At 48.5% G+C, this 18,919-nt stretch overlaps 4 protein-coding genes across 6 annotated transcripts; 2 read left to right on the top strand and 2 right to left on the bottom strand.

The window, feature by feature from the left end:
* Nucleotides 1-221: 221 nt before the first annotated feature.
* On the top strand, nt 222-4,030 carry LOC102720818. 3 transcript variants are annotated; one of them, XM_040526932.1, is made up of 7 exons: nt 222-390; nt 1,245-1,701; nt 1,786-1,952; nt 2,049-2,129; nt 2,247-2,322; nt 2,401-2,490; nt 3,608-4,030. In XM_040526932.1, exons 2-7 carry the CDS (start codon nt 1,263-1,265, stop codon nt 3,751-3,753), a joined length of 999 nt encoding a protein of 332 aa, XP_040382866.1. In that variant the 5' UTR covers nt 222-390; nt 1,245-1,262; the 3' UTR covers nt 3,754-4,030. The 3 variants fall into 3 exon arrangements, with proteins under 3 accessions (XP_040382866.1, XP_006659068.1, XP_040382865.1); XM_006659005.3 differs by having other exon boundaries at nt 1,238-1,701; XM_040526931.1 differs by having other exon boundaries at nt 222-398; nt 1,238-1,701.
* A 97-nt stretch (nt 4,031-4,127) lies between these two features.
* LOC102721298 (cation/H(+) antiporter 15-like) lies at nt 4,128-6,872 on the bottom strand. The gene is made up of 2 exons (XM_040526930.1): nt 6,552-6,872; nt 4,128-6,457 (listed from the first exon to the last, which is right to left on the bottom strand). Exons 1-2 carry the CDS (start codon nt 6,789-6,791, stop codon nt 4,235-4,237), a joined length of 2,463 nt encoding a protein of 820 aa, XP_040382864.1. The 5' UTR covers nt 6,792-6,872; the 3' UTR covers nt 4,128-4,234.
* A 2,107-nt stretch (nt 6,873-8,979) lies between these two features.
* On the bottom strand, nt 8,980-12,769 carry LOC102721011 (somatic embryogenesis receptor kinase 1-like). Its single transcript, XM_006659707.3, has 4 exons — nt 12,295-12,769; nt 10,942-11,202; nt 9,886-10,812; nt 8,980-9,539 (listed from the first exon to the last, which is right to left on the bottom strand). Exons 1-4 carry the CDS (start codon nt 12,767-12,769, stop codon nt 9,058-9,060), a joined length of 2,145 nt encoding a protein of 714 aa, XP_006659770.3. The 3' UTR covers nt 8,980-9,057.
* Nucleotides 12,770-17,835: 5,066 nt separating this feature from the next.
* Nucleotides 17,836-18,791, top strand: LOC102720541 (probable calcium-binding protein CML7). The gene has a single exon (XM_006659004.3). It carries the CDS (start codon nt 17,957-17,959, stop codon nt 18,401-18,403), a length of 447 nt encoding a protein of 148 aa, XP_006659067.1. The 5' UTR covers nt 17,836-17,956; the 3' UTR covers nt 18,404-18,791.
* Nucleotides 18,792-18,919: the final 128 nt, after the last annotated feature.

The raw sequence follows: 18,919 nt of genomic DNA, 5'->3' as shown, positions 1-18,919 counted from the left end.
TTAATAGGCCGAGGCCTATCCGCTTCTGGCAGTGTCGGTGATAAATGGGCCACCAAGAGCAAATATTTGAGCATGGGGCCCATGTTCCGGCCCATACTTGCAGAGAGATGCTAACGGGCCGGATGAATTCTTAATGGGCCGAGGCCTTATAGAGATCCGCTTCTGGAAGTCTCGAGGCCTCTCTCTCTCTCTCTCTCTTTCTCTTCTCCGAGCTCCACGTCTCCTCTCTTTCTCCCACGCGCAGGCGCAGCTTTGCTCTCGCTTCCCCAATTCTGGAAACCCCCACCACCAAATCGCGAGCTCGGGAAGCCAGCGCCGCGCCCCGCTCCGATCAGATCGGCGGCCGGCGCCACCGCCTCCGCTCCGTGCGGCCTCACCGGAAAGCTCCAGGTAGGCAGGTATCTGGATGGTTCCCGTGAGAAATCCCCCCTCCTCCTGCTGTTAGTGCTAGAGATTTACCGTTTACCCGTGTTGCCGCGGCAGTTTTGGATCGCGCTGTTGGTAGTTCTCTCGGCCATGTTGTTGGTTTAGGTTTCTAGGTTTCGAACCGATCCGAGCGCGAGCAGCGTCTGCGGTAGCTAGGGCGTTTTTGCTGATTTTATACATGATAAAAATGACGCGTGATAAGTTATACTGGGTGGCCATCGGGTCGTTTTGCTGCTGCCGAACTGATGAAGAGGAGATTTTTCTGCCATTTTGGTAGATGGATATGCTGTGTCAGAAAATTTTGCAGTTCTACTGGCTAGAATGGAGCATAATGGGTGTCTCAGATAATTTAGTTGCTGTTACTTCCTATATGATCGAGCATTCTTATTCTTCTTTTGGCTGGTAACTGTGTTTGATAATGTAGTTGATGGATGTTTAGAGTTAAACCTTGATATTTTGGTCACTCAATGATGTTAAGTTATTCCTTTTCTATGTCTGTTTAACAATGTGCTAAGGAACACACTAACATGTGGTGTGTGTCAGGCGTGTAGCCCTGTGATCAAACAGAGTTACATGCCTGAGGAGGCATGCTAATTCCCAAATTGACATTGTTTGATGTCTAGTTTTCTTCTAGATCCTACTACTTAATAACTTTGTAATGAAAAAAGGTCGCATACCTACACCTTGTAGGCTAATTTCAATAGTAACATTGTTAGTGTGTGTTTTTCTTCTAGATCCCGCTTATTGACAACCCTGTGAATTTGTTTAATACATTGTATAACATAACTGTTCTATAATGCATATCTTTTAGCTGTCAGGGTATTTCACAATATAAAATGCAAGGGGGAAGAGGCAGGAGGGATGGTTTCTTTGGTTTTGGGGACCCCTTTCCAGGTTTGGGCAACTTTGGACCACCAGGGAGCCTGATGCCGAGTTTCTTTGGTGGGGCAAATCCCTTTGATGATCCTTTCTTTACAAACCCCTTCGGTTCTATGATGGGACCTAGCTTGCTTCATCCAAGCATGTTTGGGACCTTTGGGTCAAGTATGTTTGGGCCTCATGGAAATGTCAATGGAATGAGCAATATGGGGGGCTTCCTTCAGCAAGCTCCTGAACCAAGCATGCCGAGAGGGCCAATAATCAAGGAGTTATCTTCAGATGATGAAGATGGTGTTGATGTTAATAAAGAAGACGAGAAGAGGAATGGTAACCCTCGGAAGCATCCAAGGATGGGCCAACTGCTATACGTGGAGGATCCTGACGAAGACACTGAAGGTTAGTTTGTTTTATGCCGCTATTAGTTACTTATTTTCTGTGCTTGATGCTAATCATTTACTAAGATTTAAGATCTTTTAGCAGACAATAAAAGACCTAAGCATGAGCAATTTAGAAGGGAATATGTCGGAGCCAGCACATCGCATCCACAACCACAGACATTTATGTTTCAGAGCTCTACTGTTACGTATGGTGGTCCAAATGGAGCCTTTTACACGTCTTCAGCCACTAGGAGGATTGGTGGAGATGGAGTAAGTCAATCTTAGCAGTTCTGTTTCCTTACCTACATATTTTTCCTGTTGTAACTTCCAAAATTCTAGTGTTTATTGTTTCTTCAATATCTCTAGATTACATTTGAAGAAAGGAAGGAAACAGACACAACCACTGGTAAAGCCACTCACAAGATCTCACGTGGCATTCGCAATAAGGTACTTGGCGATCCAAAGAAATAACTTGCTTTATTTCTTTCAATCAGACTGGGGTGTAGTTAAAGCTATTACTCTGTTGTTTTTTTGCGAACACAAGTTATTATTCTCATGTTGCAGGGCCATTCATTAACAAGGAAACTGAGCTCTGATGGGAATGTTGACACCATGCAAACTTTACACAACTTGAATGAAGGTTTTAGTGCCTTTTAATGCTATAAACTCTATCATCTTCTGTCAAGTTGGTTCTGATGCTGTTTCCCTTTCCTTGTAGATGAGCTTGCTCAATTTGAGGAATCGTGGCAGAGAAATGCAGGGCAAAATCTGTCTGGTTGGGATCCAAGAGTGAACATGCTTGCTAATGGTACATCCTCTTGTCCTCACATGCACAAACACACATGGACATGCTGCAGATGCATCGTGTAGTACAATATGTAATGCGTGAACATGCTTGGCAGTGGTTGCATGCACAAACACACATGGACATTCTGCTTGTGCACTGTGTAGTATAATATGTAATGCATGTTTGGGGGGCACCAAATATAAGTTATGTTTCCTGTATGTTTTGTACTAACTTATCTGCCACTGATGGCCTAGCAATCAAATTCCTCAAAATTGGAAAGTGTACTGATGGTTGTGGGATAGTAGATGAGGCCATATTCCTTGGCCTTAACCTATGTCGGCCATACCTTGGTGCATCCGCTCATCAATTGTCTGAAAGAAACTCTTGAACATTGTAGTCATCAGTCCATTACTGTACTCCCTCCATTTCAAAATTAGGGCATATTTTGTTTTGTTAAGATAAGGGTTTGATCAGACTTTACTCTATTATGATATAATTTTTATGATGCAAAATTTATATTTATTAGATTCATAATCTAAAGTACTTTCTTATGGTTGTACTTTTATAGATATATTAACTGAGTAATCTTTAGTCAAACTTTTGCCCTAGCGAAACAAAATACGCCATATATTTTGAAATGGAGTACCATGTTAGGATATGGTTTGTCTAGATCTCCCCTTGGATTAAACAACCTAGAAATGCTTACATTTTTGTGCAGAGGTAGTACATTAGAAAGTGCAGTTCTTTTAACAGATTTTGCTGTGAATCAAATTATGGCTTCAGGGTATGAGGCTAGCATTTGGTTAGACCAACAAAAATGCACAGCAACATAATTGCGGGAGAATGGATGTGTACATAGTTATTTGAGTCCAGGAATGTAGTGGATTGTTTTTACCATGTAGTGTACTAACAGCAACATAAATCAACCATGTTTTGATTTATCCATAAATCGTGCATTTTATTTTCTGTACGCCATTTGAGTTGGAACCTGGCAATAACCTGGATTGGCTTATTCTTCTGGCTTCTGAAGTTCTGATTCAGGCTAGATTTCTTATTTGATCTTTAAAACAAATACTTGATTCCTATAGCTCTGTGCCTCTCTGTTCTTACATATTCTTGATCTTTCATCACAATGCAGGAAGTGTTCGTTCGGGCACCCGAGATGAGAATCGGATGCTTGCGCTTCCAGCACCTGGCCCTGGTCAATCCCGTGGCACCAGTTCCCATAAGACGAAGAGGCCCTCCCAGAGCGTACATTGGAAGGGTCCTTCCCGCCGCACTTAGTTCCCCAGTAGTAGTTGGCAAATGATATCTGCTAGTAGCATTAGTGGAGTACTTTTGTGCAATACCGTTTGCATCCTAAACAAATGTAATTCGTGCTCACCTCGGCAAATGATATCTGTTAGTATAGTACTCCCCAGTCTGATTCTATGCTGTTTCTATGCTCAGCTTGCATGCAGAGCTACACGGGAAATGTAAGGAAAGCAACCTCATTCACCTGCACACTATCCAGGTTGGCCTCTGTATGACCAAAAAAACTGTCACTCGCTGGACTATGCAACTGTGTTGCTGCTTAGATGTTTTTGTTACTATCTGAACTTTTTGTTCTGCTGTTCCAACCATGAGATTATAAACATATTAATGTGTACATAGAAGCAAGGAGAGTAGGAAAACATGTTGCTATCGATTACATTCTAACCACCAAGATGTTACTACTACACAGTACATTATGCTTACAACTAGAGATTGATAATTTGATGGCTTGTCAGACAGGTCCACCTGATGGGTGCTGTTGTGCGGGCAACTCCGGCGACCGGCTGGATTCTCCGGCCGCCGCCCTGGTCTGCTGCTGCACCACCAGCGTGGACACCTTGCATCCGAAGTCCGTCGACGTGAGCAGATCCCCAAGGACGCCGAGTTCCAGGTGCTCGCTCCAGTCCGATATGCCGGCCGTCAGCGGCGACTCGCGGCCCTCCGATCGCCGGCCGACCACCAGCAGGTTGAACGCCGGGCTTGTTTTCCGGATGACGGCCACCATCTCGTCGGAGCCACTCACCAGGTTCTCGCTGTAGGAGACGCGGGAGTCGTCGACCCGCCGTACGAACTCCTGCAGCTCCTCCTCGTCGAGGTGGTCCTCCTCGTCGTCGCCGCCGCGCTTCTGCCACTCCGGCGGCAGTTTGAACCGGAACACGTTGAGCCCGATCGCCGCGTCCTCCGCCATGTGCGCCACCAGCGCCAGCGCCTCCCGGTCGTCCGGCCCGCCGAGGAAGTAGAGGGCGACGCGGTGGGGGAAGCCTTCGGCCGCGGTGGCGGTGGCGACGGCGGCGAGGCTGCCACGGTCGACGAGGATGGCGACGGAGCAGGGGGAGTAGTTCAGGATGTTGCTGTTGGCCGCCTGGATCGCGCCGGCGTTGTGCGACGTCGGCTCGACGGAGCCGTCGATGGCGAGGCGCTTGTGGAAGGGCACGACGATGAGCATGGCGCGCTTGTCGAGCGCGACGGCGCAGACGTCGTCGTGCATGGTGGCGTACGGCGCGATGCAGACGTAGGGGAGCAGCGACGCCGAGCCCGGCGGCCGCTGCTGCACGAAGAACTGGAAGGCTTTGACGACGCGCTCCGAGTCGGTGGTGCCCGACGGCACGCAGTTCCGCTCGCCGTGCTTGAACGGCCGGAGCACGGAGCTGGTCAGCCCGGCGAGCGGCACCAGGTGGAGGAGGTAGACGGCGAGCGGCGACGTCGGCGTCGGGGACGACGCGTCGAGCAGCGCCAGCATCGGGCCGACGTCCCCCTGCGAGTGGATGCACGCCAGCACGCGCAGCTCCTCGCCGAGCTTCTTGTGCTGCACCGTCCGCCGCCGGTACGCCACGTACTTCTCCTCCGGGTGGTACATGTACTTCACCGCCGTCGCCGAGGCCGCGCCGAGGACCAGCACGTTGATCATGAACGCCGCGTACACCTGATCGTCCAGCACCTTGGCGTCCATGAACGCCGACGCGTACACCACCTCCGTGATGCCCTTGAAGTTCATCATGAGCCCGACGACGACGGCTTCCCGGACGGGCATATGGCAGTAGAGGCACGGCAGCACGGACGCGACGAACTTGGAGACGACGCCGACGACGAGGAACGTCTCGAGGAGGACGCACGTCGAGGCGTCGGTGATCTTGTGCACGTTCATCCTCATCCCTCCCTGCGCGAACAGCAGCGGCATCAGCACGCCGGCGACGAGCCGGTCCAGCCGCTCCTCCATGGTCACGCCCAGCGGGGCGCCGCCGGGGAGCATCAGGCCCAGCATGAACGGCCCGTACGTCGCGTGCAGGCCGAGGAGTTCGCCGGCGAAGCTGCAGGTCAGGCAGATGAGCAGCACGCCGACGAGGCGCGCCTCGGAGAGGAGCGCGCCCTCCGGCACGTCGTGGATCAGGCGCAGGATGGTCGGCCGCGCCAAGAGCGCCATGAATGCGATGAACGTGGTGAAGGCGATCACGGAGGCGAAGCCGATCCGCTGGAGCTTCTCCGAGGGGCTCGCGGTGAGGAGGTAGGAGGTGACGCCGGCGATGGAGAAGGTGTTCGCGAAGTCGCCGATGAGCGCGGCGGACATGGCGAGGCGGCCGAGCTTGGAGGAGAGGAGGTTGAGGTCCTGCAGCGTGCAGCAGACGACGATGAACGCCGAGAGCGACCACCACGAGGTGAGGTTGGTGATGAGGAAGGAGGCCGCCCAGGCCGCCGGCACGCGCGCCTTCAGCGCGAGGCCGGCGATGTACATGGCGAGGTGTGGCGCGGCTGTGCCGAACACGGCGATCGCGATGGCCTTCTTGCCGGACTTGGCGATCATGCCGAGGTCCGTCTTGACGCCGATGACGAAGATGTGGAGAGTGAAGGCGTAGCCGCCGATCGTGTTGATCAGCACCCACCCCTCCGGCGTCGCGAACATCTCGCCGACGCGCGGCACCAGGTGGCCGAGGAACGACGGGCCCAGAAGCGTGCCGGCCTACACACACACATCATCTAAGCAATCAACCAATGGAACGCCGGCGAGCTGGCCGGAGAGGAAGGAGAAGAAGCTAGGGCGTGCACGAACGTACGAGGATCTGGGAGATGACGAGCGGGACGTTGGCGCGGCGGAGCACGGCCTGGATGCCGCGGGAGAGGGCGAAGACGATGCAGACGTGGTAGAGGAAGAGCGGGAAGTAGAACTTGAGGGGGTCGTCGCCGGCGAAGACGCCGGAGGAGGTGGCGCCGGAGTTGGTCTGGAAGCAGAAGAGGCTCTGGTTGACATTGGCCTCCTTCTGCAGGCGCACCGTGGCCGGCGCCGCCAGCGACATGGGTGGCCGGAGCTAGCTAGCTCGGGGAGTCCGGTGGAGTGGTGGGGGTGGTGGTGGCCGCGCGCGATCCGAAGGAGACGGGGAAAGTTTTTCCAATGGCATGCGATCGTTGCAAGATGGCGCGCGCGCAGCGTAGCACATTTGGCGGGAAACGTGGAGAACCAGCCACTGAATCAAGGGCTAAAGATTGCCATTTTACTCTTCTTATTTTCTTAGTTGAAAGTAAATCATAATTTCATTTACCGTCACATGTTAATTTCAGATCACGAAGAGTTTACCGTCTGTTCCTTTCCAACAAGAAAAAAAAAAGTCATTTGCCGTTCAGACCAGAAAAAATATTTTAAACTCTCATAGGGATGTCCTCGTTTTTTACGTATCTTAAAAGATTTAAAAGTTAACAATATATGTTAATGTGTTATATATCACTAAAATACAATGTTAATTTAATTTGTACAAGTTGCTATAGAAAAAATAAATATGACTAAATATGCGCATACTCTTTTTGTTATATCAAATTTGAAAATGACTGTTCACATAACGATATATCGCATATTAATATATTTTATTATACCATTTGATAACTATTGGATTGACATGTAAAAGGAAGTGGATATCCCCTTGATAGGAGTGGATAATGAGTCAGGTCGACTGGTTAACTCTCGACTCGTTTGAGCTTGTTATATTAACGGATTAGCTTGACTTGGCTCGTTAACATTAACAAGCCAAAAGTTTAGCTCGGCTCGGCTCACAAGCTATCCCGCTAAGCTCGTTAGGCTTGTTAACAAGCTAAATTTCATTTAAATTATCTCTAGAATTTATAAATTTATTATTATTACCATAAGAATAAACATTAACTAACAAACTTATTCAGTATAATAGTTCGGATATAATTATAGGGCCAAGCACAAGCTAATAAATTCTAAATATATAAAAACATTCAGTGCTAACAAGCTAAATAAGTGACTTATGAACTGGCTCACGAGCTAAAAACGTTTTTAGCTCGGCTTGACTCATTAAGACTACGAGTTCAAGCTGATGCAAGCCGAGCTTGATATGAGCTGATCCGAGCCACGAGCTTCGAGATTATTGTCCACCCCTACCCCCTGAGGTGTCATAATCCATTTCCGTCGGAACCAAGGTTCATAATTTACAATCTCTCCTGAAAATTCTAGGTTTATCTCGTATTGGCTTATGTAGGATATGCTTCCAGCAGAAAATTTCAACTTCTTTGAACCTAGCAATAGTTTGTTCGAAATTCAGAACTTGCCATCCCAAAATTTAAAAATTTCAGTCGCTGGATTACTTCTCCATTACGAAACAGGGAACCCCGGTCTGAAGCTGCAAACTTTACTGCGTCGTCATCGTCATTGCTGTTGTCTGGGTTTAATGGCAGAGCTGAAGCGCCTATTCTCATCATCAAATACGCTTCTCCTGCAGTAGATCGGAGACCTGCGAGAAGCGTCATCAATCTCCTCCGGTCCACAAGCTTCAATGTCTTTGCATTCATGCCAAAATCATCCCTGCCATGACCATCGCATGACTGCATTCAAAACCGCTCTACTGCAGGCGGTTGGTAGCGGTAAAACTACGGTAATAATATTAAATTACAATTAAGTTTTAAATTTTAACTAAATTTGATGTATATTCGTGTAGTAACTGTCGGTATCTTTGGGGGAGGTAACGGTGCCCCAAGATAACGTAACCCCCCACCCCAAATTGAGCAAATACAACTGCTTTTATTTTCAGTGAAAATTTTTAGATTTTCGTGGACACGTTTCTTAGACTTCTGACTAATATGTTCTGCGGAAAAAACTTATATAAAAAGTTTCTCATATGATATTTTTAGAGCAAATTTTCAATTTTGTACTAACTAAATCATTCGTTTATTCACTCAAACAGCACGTTGCAAAATCTGGCTCGGCTCCGTCGCCCTCATCAACACGACGCACATTCCCTCTGAAGTCTCCAATCAGGGCTTCAGGATCAAACTCACCGTCAGATTCATAGTTGCATTTACTTATATCGATCTTTTCTTATTCACATGTTCGTAAACAAAGCAAGCGAGTTCAGAAATTTATCTTAGTTAATCATGCAGTAACTGATTCAATTCCGGCAAAACTAACAAAGGTTAACTTGCAGAATGCAAATGATCCGAGTTCCTGAGAAAGGAACTGGAGCTGGTACTGGAACTACGATGGCATGCAGTACAGGATGGAGCTAGAACGACAATGGCAGCTTGGCGGTGGTCCGGCACTGTCACTGGTCACTACTGTGTGGCGCCGAGCTGCTGCAGCACGGCGGCCATGTCCGGGCGCTGCGCCGGCGACTCGCTGGTGCAGAGCAGCGCGACGCCGGCGAGCTTGGCGGCCTCGGGCCTGGAGAACCGCCCGGCGAGGCGCGGGTCCACGAGGTCGTCCAGCTTGCCGGAGTACTCGGCGCCGCCGAGGAGGCGGAGCTGCGACGACACCGCCTTCCTCCCCGTCAGCACCTGGAACACCACCACCCCGAAGGCGTAGACGTCGCTCCGGTCGGTGAACCGCCCCGTCGTCGTGTACTCCGGCGCCAGGTAGCCCATGGCGGCGCTGTCCTTGAGCGTCGAGAACACCACGTCGTCGGCGACCAGCTTGTGCTCGCCGGCGCCGGAGAGGTGAGGGGTGAAGTGGTGGTCCATCAAGATCTTGTCCGCGCTGATGTTCTGGTGCACCAGAGCTGCCTTGTTCGCCTTGCTGCTGTGCAGATACTCGATTCCTGAACAAATTCATAATTTTAAATGTCATCAAATCAAAATTTTAAGCGATCCCAATACGAACAATATTTTTTTAAAAAAAATATGTCATTTCTAAAGATACCCTCTTCATCATTCAAAAAAAAAGTCAAACTTTTAAAATTCAGATCATTAATAATTCCTCGAATGCTTAGTTAAAAACGCAGTAAGTGATGTATGTAAATTTGCCTAAAAATATTAGCATATTGTCACAAATTTGTTACGTTTTAAAAATTTATTTTAACGTAAAAATGATTGATTGAGTTTTAAAGATTCAGCCATCAAATATAAATATTTGTGAACGATAGAAAATTTACGTTTGAAGTGTACCTTTGGCGACGCCTTTGATGATGGAGACGCGCGTGGGCCAGTCGAGCACGGCGGCGGCGGCGGCTTCGCCGTCCTTGACGTCGAGGTAGCGGGAGAGGCAGCCGTTGGCCATGAACTCGTAGACGAGGAAGCACTCGCCTCTGGCGCGGGAGCGGCAGAACCCGCGGAGGCCGACGAGGTTGTCGTGCCGGAGCGAAGTGATCACGCGGAGCCCCCGGAGGAAGTCGGCCTCCTCCGCCTTGCAGCTGCTCTTGTTGATGCTCTTGACGGCGACCGCCGTGCCGTCGCGCATGGTGCCCCTGTACGTCGCCGCGAAGCCGCTCCTGCCGAGCAGGTTCACGTCGGAGAAGTACTGCGTCGCGCACTCCACCTCCTCCAGGTTGAACCGCACGCTCGGCGACCACTCCGGCGACAGCCGGACGCCTTGCTGGGACCCCTCCGACGAGGTGTCCCAGCCGCTGGAGTACTCCACGTTGATCAACGACGACGACGCGTTGCTCCTCTGGCAAGCTTCCTTCTGCTTGTCCATGCTACCTCGCCCTTCCAAGCTCTCCACCGTGCTGCCAACCTTCTGCTTCTGCCGGCGCCGCCACGAGAACACCGACAGCCCGCACGCCGCCACTCCACCGACGATGACAATCGTTCCGGCGAGAATAGCCCCCGAAGAGAGTGTCGTCGCCGTCGAAGACGACGACGACGATGACGTTGAGCAGCCGCCATTGTCACAGTCTCTGTTCACGTTCATGGTCTGTGGAGGTTGCAGTGGCTTGACATTGACAGAGGTTGATTCAGGTTTACGAGGCATTTTCCCGCCATCTTCGTTATCGTCGCCATCGCCGTTCGCGCATGGTTTCAGAGAATCAAAACGAGCTCCACATAGCTCTGAATTGTTGTCATAGTGAAACCCCTCGTTCAGTTTCTTCAGACCTACAAAAATCAATGGATTCTTTCTCAGATGACACACAAAACTAATCACAGTTACTCATGACACCATGGTTAATGACATCATTATCCAAAAGAATTAATCCATTGTTAATGAGTGGCAATGACAATTACCAGAAGGAACACTTCCTGAAAGAGTGTTATTCCTGAGGTCCAATGCGACAAGCTTGGGGATTGCGGCAAGCTTGGAAGGGATCGATCCGAAGAGGTGATTGGAGCTCAAATCCAGCCGTGCCAGCTCCGGCAGGTCACCGAGAGATGCCGGGATCGCGCCGGCGAGCTGGTTGGACTGGAGGGCAAGGACAGTGAGCTTCTTGAGCTGACCCAGCTGAGTTGGGATGCTCCCAGAGAGCTGGTTGTACCCGAGCTGCAGCACTGCACAATGAAACACAACCGCTTCAGTCATTTGCCAACAGAGATGACCAATTCATGATCATATTAACTTCTGGTAGGTCTGTCAAATGTGTCATATGTGTGATGCAATCAAACTGGTCGCAGGGTAATTAATCCTGAACACAATGAACACAACCTCTCCAGTCATTTGATGACAGTGAGTCAGTGACTAACAATTAATTATGCTAATTAACTTCTGGTACGTGTGTCATGTGTCATATGTGAGATGCAATCAAATTATTTGCAGGCTAATTGATCCTGGATTGAACAGAGTAATGATGGTCATCATGTGAGCACAGCAACATGTCGAAAGCTGTTGAAAACAGTTCAAAGTTCAGAACAGAGAAATGCAATTCCTTGAGCAGAATCTTGTCAGTGCAGAGAGTGAAATGAAGAGACGACCGAAAGAGCCAAAAGGCAAAGAATAAATATCGGATTCGTGATACACACATCAAGTAGTCGTACAAAGGAATGCAAATATGCCAAGTTGTACACATAAAAATTCGAACTTTTTGTCATTTCGTAGCATGTCCTGGGGTTTTAGGCAGGCAATCATCGGCATTCAGACAAATGAAGAGCATGATGTAGCAGCATTTCGGGAATACAAGAATGTACTAGTAAGTTTTATTTATGTCAACTCAATGCTCCGAGCTAAAGAAGAACAGAAACTTATCAAATCCAAATGCTGTTACTGAGTACCAAAATGTACACAAAATTCCATCAAATTCAGGAACAGAATTGCATATAGTACACTAAACATTAAACTCCCAATCGTTTCAAATTTTACAAGCTGTTACAAACACCTAATAACTAGATGTTGCAAGTATTGAGTGCACAAACAACGCAAGGAAAGTAAAATCAAAATGTGCCCAAATTTCGTCAAACTCAGGAACAGAGTTGCATATGCACAAACACATGAAAACTGTGGTAGTAAATTTATTAAAAAATTCGAAACTACAACCACTAAAGAAATCGAGCTAACTATGCAGAGTAGAAACAGCAAAAGAAAACAAAATCTCCAAGTACTGAATTTTTTTTTCCGATTTCGCATCTCGACAAGAACTGATCAGTCACCTTGGAGGGAAGAGAGGCGGCCGAGCTCGACGGGGATGGCGCCGGAGAGGTTGTTGACGCCGAGGTAGAGCTCAGCGAGCAAGGGGAGGTCGCCGAGCTGACGAGGTATAGCCCCACTCAGCGCGTTGTAGTGCAGGTACAGCCCGGTGAGCCCCGGCAGCATTGCCACCGCCGGCGAGATGGCGCCCGCGAGCCCCTTCCCCTGCAGCGAGACCGTCGCCACCCTGCCGCGAGCGTCGCAGGACACGCCCTCGAAGTAGTCGCCGCGGCCGCACGGGTCGCCACCCCTCGCCCACGACGGCAGCGACCGGCCCGACGGGTCCAGCGCCGCCTTCAGCTCCATCAGCGCGTCCACCTCCGCGTTCCCCGCCGCCGCGGAGCCGGAGGGCGCGGCAGCAATGGCGGGGAGAGAGGTGTGCAGTAGAGGGAGGAGGAGGAGCAGACGGAGCAGCGCGTGCTTGGTGGTGGACGCCATTGGAGGGAGCGGCGGAGAGGGCGGAGGTGGTCGGAGCGGAGGAATGAGAATTCGGAGGTTTATAGGGGGTTTACGGTAAAAAAAAATGTGGCCGCGGTAAAAGAGGGAAATGGAAATGTTGGGTGGATGGTAAAAAGGTGAAAAAAAGGAGGGGTTTTATTGGGATTGTCGCATCCATTGTATTTGTGCGTGTCAGTCTGGCTTCTTCGTATGATACGTACTGTACGCTCGAGTTTGATAAATGTGGGAGTATAAAATACGGATGGGATACATACGGTATCGCGGTAAATTACGGTTTTGATAAGGAGAATATTATTCGTGAAAAAAATATCCATATCTGAAAAAAAGTGGAATTCAGTTTTATAATTTTAGATAATTCAAAGGTTCAAAAAAAAACAAAAATCTCCCGCAATAGTTTAATCTAAAGTGTTAGGAGTACATTCAACCGGTAGCAAGAGTACGTACGCTGCGTTAGTTTCAGAGATCAGAATGACGGCGGTAACTACTCACGTACTCTAACTATAGTTTAAACTCAAGTGTTGGAATGAAATCAAGCTCAAAAGTGTTGGAAAAAAGAGGAATCAAATTCCAATCGGCACATGCATGATCGTAGCAGGTGGCCAAGGCCGTACGGCGATCGATCACGGCCTAATTATCTACTAAGCCTCATGCAATTTAAATCTAATCTACCTCGATTGGTTGGTTGGTTTAATTTAAATCTAATCACGGGCTAATTTAAATCTAAGCAAACAAAACATTCTGCGATCCAGAATCCAGATGAAATGCGATCTGCATCCACGTCCAATCCAGGTTGGTAGATCGGTTGGTTTTTGGCTCAGGTTTGCACTGTAGCAGAATTCAAATTTTGAATCGGGGAGCGTCCAAATTAAATTATTTTGTGTGCGTGTGTGGGCATCGAGCGGAGAGCGCGTGGTTGGCGCGCACGCGGCGAGACGGAGATGGAGAGGGCCCCCCACTGCAGCGCGGCGGTGTCGAGGCCACGTGGCGAGGCGGGTGATGGTGTTGGGCCCCCGGGAGTTAATGGCGGCGGCCCAGTGGGTTCGAGTTCGCGCCAAAGGGGCCTTTCCTTCCCTCCGGGGCTCTCTCCAGCTTGCTAAGGTTTGAATTCTCCGCCTCTATCTTTAAAAAATCAAATCTATGGTTTGAATTTGGCAACGTGGTATTTGTTCAGTTTGGATTTTTGGAACGAATGGTTGGTTTGGTTTGGAGCCAAAAGTGATCTTACCGATTTTTATCAATATCATATTTTGGCATGGTCAATTTTGCATGTAGGTTGAGGCCGAAATAGCATAATTTACTGTTGAGGTGGTCTATTTTCTGTTGGCTTGCCAGATTTTGACTTCAATCCAGAAGGAGACCGAACACTATTGAAATGATCGAATATTAGCAAAAACTAATTTAGGCCACAAACCAGACCGACCTGAAGAATCCATTCTCTTTTGTGTACAACTTGTTTCAACACATGTCTCAAAGTATTTGTTCAACGGACCCTCGCGTTTCAGTCTCTTTCATAGATCTAGCTCTTCAAAAGATTTCTTCAGATCACAAGAATTTTAGAGAAAACATTTCAATTCCTCTAAAATTCCTCCGAACCGAGAAGGGGCAGAGTATTTATTGCAGGTGAGATGGGATGAGCAACGGACGAATTGGTCAGTCACGCGACGACACTGCCACTGCATTCTTGTACTGTGCAGTCGTCTCTCCGCTCCGATGACCGTCGTACGTCTTCTGCTCTTCTTTCTTCGACGCCACGGTGAATTTTCAATTTTTCTTAGTGACATTATTAACTTCGATGGGGCCTTCATGCTCTCTTGGGTGACCCTTAGTGGCAGAATCGTAACGGCTCCTTTAGTTTGTAAAAATTTTTGTGTTAAGTATCACATCAAATGTTTGATCAGATATTGAATGATTATTTCGACAATTAATTAAAAAACTAATTACATAAAGGGTCAGAAAACCACAAGATGAATTTTAAGTCTAAATAATCCGTCATTAGTATATGTGAGTTACTATAGCAGTTATGTCTAATCATGAGCTAATTAAGCTCAAAAGGTTCGTCTATCATATTCACTCTGTCGACGATTTGGATCTGCAGTAGTATATGAGGTGGCTAGCGAAGCGCAAAGATCGATGGTTAGGATGAAGTCATAGGGTTACCCAGATTTAGGCTCTCGATATGCGAGATAATACCCTACTCCTGCTTGACAATTGTATTCGATTGTGTAGAGATCAACTAGAGAATAACCGATCTGAATATAATGTGTCCCCATGAGGAGTGCCCCTGTTCACCTTATATAGTGAGGGACAGAGCTTACAAATATAGTAGAGTTCTAATCTAATAAGATTAGAATCTATCTTATGGATACGGTTAGGCCTGGTGTAGGCGGTATGCAATCTAAATATTACCAAACACCTAACCGATCCGGTACGGATATAATTGCTTTCCTATTTGGTAACCCCCTACCATACGTATATGTATTGTCTACGGATACCCCTAATATAAGTAATCCACGCATTCCAAACCGTGTAATTAGTTATTTTTAACTAAATTTAATATTCTATATACGCGTTCAAATATTCAATTTGACAGGTGAACACAAAAATTTTTTGGAACTAAACATGGCATAAGGCGAAAAGTAAGAAGAAGCTTCCATTAGTCAGTCACACACAAAAAAAGTTTCCATTACTCAATCATTTATCTGCACTCTTCTGGTTTTGCATTTTTGCATGCTTGCAGATAATGCAGATGCAATACAACAGGTCAATTTGCCATAGCTGGACGTAGGAGATGCAGCGATGGCCCAATGCAGTACACATGATTGATTGAGAGCTAATATTATCACATATTTTTCATTAAGATGACTAACTTTATTATTGCTATATTTTTCGGCAAACAAAATAAAAAAAAGACTTTCCTAAGTTTCAAGTTAGAGGTGTGACAGGTTCCAATCACTACATGTCAAAGGTCAAAACTGTGACTTGCCTAAGGCTGATGTGGCAAAGTTAGTTAGCAACCAAACATGACGTACGTACATATAGCTTCCAGCCAAAAAAATTAATTTAATCTATTTGCTTCTGTTCCAAAATATAAGACATTTGAATATTCTAAGAAAATAAAAAATTGTCGGCACTATTCGTATCGATCACTTATCATTCTTAATTATTCATGTTTATCCCCCACATACCCTTACACTACCATCAATTATTTATTAATTAATTAAAGAGCAATATAGACTTTCTTCTAAACCTTAATCTATCGTAAACAATCTCTGAATACTTGCGTCGTTAGGGAGAGATAAAACAACAGAATGCTGGGCCAGATAAAAAAAAGAATAAATTCACAACAGGTTCTTTAACTTAAAGCTCAGCCTGTTTAAGATCCATTAATTTTAATACCAGAAATGAAAATCCTTGAATTTATATAAACCGTTTAAAAAAGATAATATTGGCTTATTTTCCCCTATTTTACTGACGTCAGCCCCTTTCTCTTCCTCTCCTCCCTTATCTTTCTTCTTCCTCTCTCCTGTCCTTCTAGCTCACGGGCAGTTGGGGCGGCGGCAGTGGCGAGCAGTTGGGGCACGAGCTACGGCCGTCGACGGGCTGGGCCGCAGGTGGAGGACGCACTCACGACGCGCTATTTTGGCTCGTTCGATGGTGCCTGGGTCTTCTAAATTTCTGGGGACGCGGCGTCCTGTGCGCGGCACGCGTTCTGTCCAAGCCTCCCTGAAGAACCGAAATTATTCGACGACGAAACACATTAAATTATGATATGATGATGAAAAGCCAGAGAAGAAAAGAAATTAAGGCGTATTTGCTTGCAAAGTTGCAATATTTGAGGTCTCGTTTTGCTTTCGAAATGAACCAACGAAAATATTTACGTACAACGTCAGATCGCCACCGGCCACGGGTGGCGAGCGAGCGGCGTACGGGCCGACACATATGGATGCATACACAGCGTTGCCGGGCGGCCGGCGCGAGGGGCGGTGTGATGATGGCGCGGAGCGGGACGGCCTTGGGCAGCACGAGGCTGAACGTCTCGGACATGTCGAGCTTCTCCTCGCCGTCAGAGAGCCTCTGGTCGAAGGAGTGTAGCAGCGTGCCGAGGAAGTACTGGACGAACACCATGCCGGCGAGCTTGCCGGCGCAGATCCTCCTGTCGGCACCGAAGGGGATGAGCTCGAAGTAGTTGCCGAGCGGTTCGACCTTGGCGGCGGCGCCGCCGGCCCGCCGGGCATGAAGCGCTCCGGCAGGAACTCGAGGGGCTGTGTGTTAGCATGAGCATACATGTAGTAGATGAAAATGTGATGGTTTCGCATTGAGCATACATGCATGGATTGATTAATTAGCTGCCTCATGGAGTCCCGCAACGAGCAGCTAATGGTGCGAAGCTCAGTCCTCGTCCTGGGAAGCCGACGTCAGCATTTCCGGGTGTTCCAGATGGTACATCTGCGGGCGGCAGGATAGGGCACGGGTGCCTGGGCGGCAGGCTGGCGGCGGTGGCGCAGCGAGCTTCCCGTCGGTCGTGGCGATGAAGCAGAGAAGAAGAGAGAGAGTGAAAGAAAAAATGAAAAGAAGGAAAAAAAACACCCTGACACGTGGGGCCACCGAAGTTCATCTCAACAAAACCAGTCAAAAAGATGAGCCAATACTGCCGAGGGACGGTTTTTGAACGGTTTATACAAGTTTAGGGGTACACGTATCCGGTCTTAGGGTTAAGGGACCTTAAATAAACTCGACGTTAAGTTGAAAGACATGTGGCTAACCTATTCCAAAAAAAAATACTCTATAAATTGACAGCCCAAAGAGAAATGGGCCGCACGTAAGAGCCCAATCCACTTCTTGTGCCGCACAACAAATATGGGCCGTACGCAAGTTAACCGCCTTGGCCCAAAAAAATCAGGCCACACGTATGTTCGCGTAGTTAATCCACAGCCCAGTTATTGGGCCGCACCGATATCGTGGGCCATTTCTGCCCGAAATACATTGGGCCTGAAAGACCGGCCCACAAGCGGCCGCATCACCAACCCCACGTTTCTCCTCGTCGTCATCCCCACTTCCTTCCCCTCCACCACAGCAAGCGAGCGCAACGCGGACGCTCGCGAGATCTCCATCTCCATCTCCAACTCCAACTCCAACTCCGGCGGCGCGGCGGGATCCGATCAGATCATGGGCGGGAAGGAGCTGAGCGAGGAGCAGGTGGCGTCGATGCGGGAGGCCTTCTCCCTCTTCGACACCGACGGGGACGGCCGGATCGCGCCGTCGGAGCTCGGCGTCCTCATGCGCTCCCTCGGCGGGAACCCCACCCAGGCGCAGCTCCGCGACATCGCCGCGCAGGAGAAGCTCACCGCGCCCTTCGACTTCCCGCGCTTCCTCGACCTCATGCGCGCCCACCTCCGCCCCGAGCCCTTCGACCGCCCGCTCCGCGACGCCTTCCGCGTCCTCGACAAGGACGCCTCCGGGACCGTCTCCGTCGCCGACCTCCGCCACGTCCTCACCTCCATCGGCGAGAAGCTCGAGCCCCACGAGTTCGACGAGTGGATCCGCGAGGTCGACGTCGCCCCCGACGGCACCATCCGCTACGACGACTTCATCCGCCGCATCGTCGCCAAATAAATCATTGTGATTTCTCCTCTCCTCCTCCTCCCAGGATGCGCTGCTTCACAGTTTGACACATAATAACTCTCTTGTCGTTTCGTCACCTATCATGATCTCTCTCTCTCTCTCTCTCTCTCTCTGATTTGCGCTTTGCTTGCTCCTCTATTTTGTTCTTTCATTTCGGTGTGATTTGGACAACCTAGGGTTTGGATAATGGTGTGATTAATCGATTGATGGATGGATAGATCTGATTAATGATGCCTTGTTTCGCTCTCTGCAATGTAAATTGTGGATCTATCTAGCATCCAACACATATGGATCTAGTGTGTAGCCATGCTTGTTTCCTTATCATCAGAAAAGAAATGGCACGATTTGTGGCTTACTGTTGTTACAATGTTCACTGCAATTGTTTGCGTCCTACCATATTCCTCAAAACTTGAATTTCCAAGGTCTATCTCATTCAGATATTTTTTGTTGTATGGGCAGTTTGCTCGTCCATATTTCGTTGTGATATTCCTGAAAACTTGGATTAAT

The sequence above is a fragment of the Oryza brachyantha genome, chromosome 8, assembly GCF_000231095.2.
Source record: "Oryza brachyantha chromosome 8, ObraRS2, whole genome shotgun sequence".
In the NCBI taxonomy this organism is placed as follows: domain Eukaryota; kingdom Viridiplantae; phylum Streptophyta; class Magnoliopsida; order Poales; family Poaceae; genus Oryza; species Oryza brachyantha.
This window is presented reverse-complemented; position numbering and strand designations above follow the sequence as displayed.

What these genes read in the sequence shown, in the direction of transcription:
- LOC102720818 (XM_040526932.1), top strand. Translation starts at nt 1,263, where the DNA reads ATGCAAGGGGGAAGAGGCAGGAGGGATGGTTTCTTTGGTTTTGGGGAC. An exon ending in TCCTGACGAAGACACTGAAG is followed by an intron (nt 1,702 to 1,785) that starts GTTAGTTTGTTT and finishes ATCTTTTAGCAG; the next exon opens with ACAATAAAAGACCTAAGCAT. An exon ending in TTTACACAACTTGAATGAAG is followed by an intron (nt 2,323 to 2,400) that starts GTTTTAGTGCCT and finishes CTTTCCTTGTAG; the next exon opens with ATGAGCTTGCTCAATTTGAG.
- LOC102721298 (XM_040526930.1), bottom strand. Translation starts at nt 6,791, where the DNA reads ATGTCGCTGGCGGCGCCGGCCACGGTGCGCCTGCAGAAGGAGGCCAAT. An exon ending in TCGTCATCTCCCAGATCCTC is followed by an intron (nt 6,458 to 6,551) that starts GTACGTTCGTGC and finishes GTGTGTGTGTAG; the next exon opens with GCCGGCACGCTTCTGGGCCC.
- LOC102721011 (XM_006659707.3), bottom strand. Translation starts at nt 12,769, where the DNA reads ATGGCGTCCACCACCAAGCACGCGCTGCTCCGTCTGCTCCTCCTCCTC. An exon ending in CCGCCTCTCTTCCCTCCAAG is followed by an intron (nt 11,203 to 12,294) that starts GTGACTGATCAG and finishes TTCATTGTGCAG; the next exon opens with TGCTGCAGCTCGGGTACAAC. An exon ending in CATCAAAGGCGTCGCCAAAG is followed by an intron (nt 9,540 to 9,885) that starts GTACACTTCAAA and finishes GAATTTGTTCAG; the next exon opens with GAATCGAGTATCTGCACAGC.
- LOC102720541 (XM_006659004.3), top strand. Translation starts at nt 17,957, where the DNA reads ATGGGCGGGAAGGAGCTGAGCGAGGAGCAGGTGGCGTCGATGCGGGAG.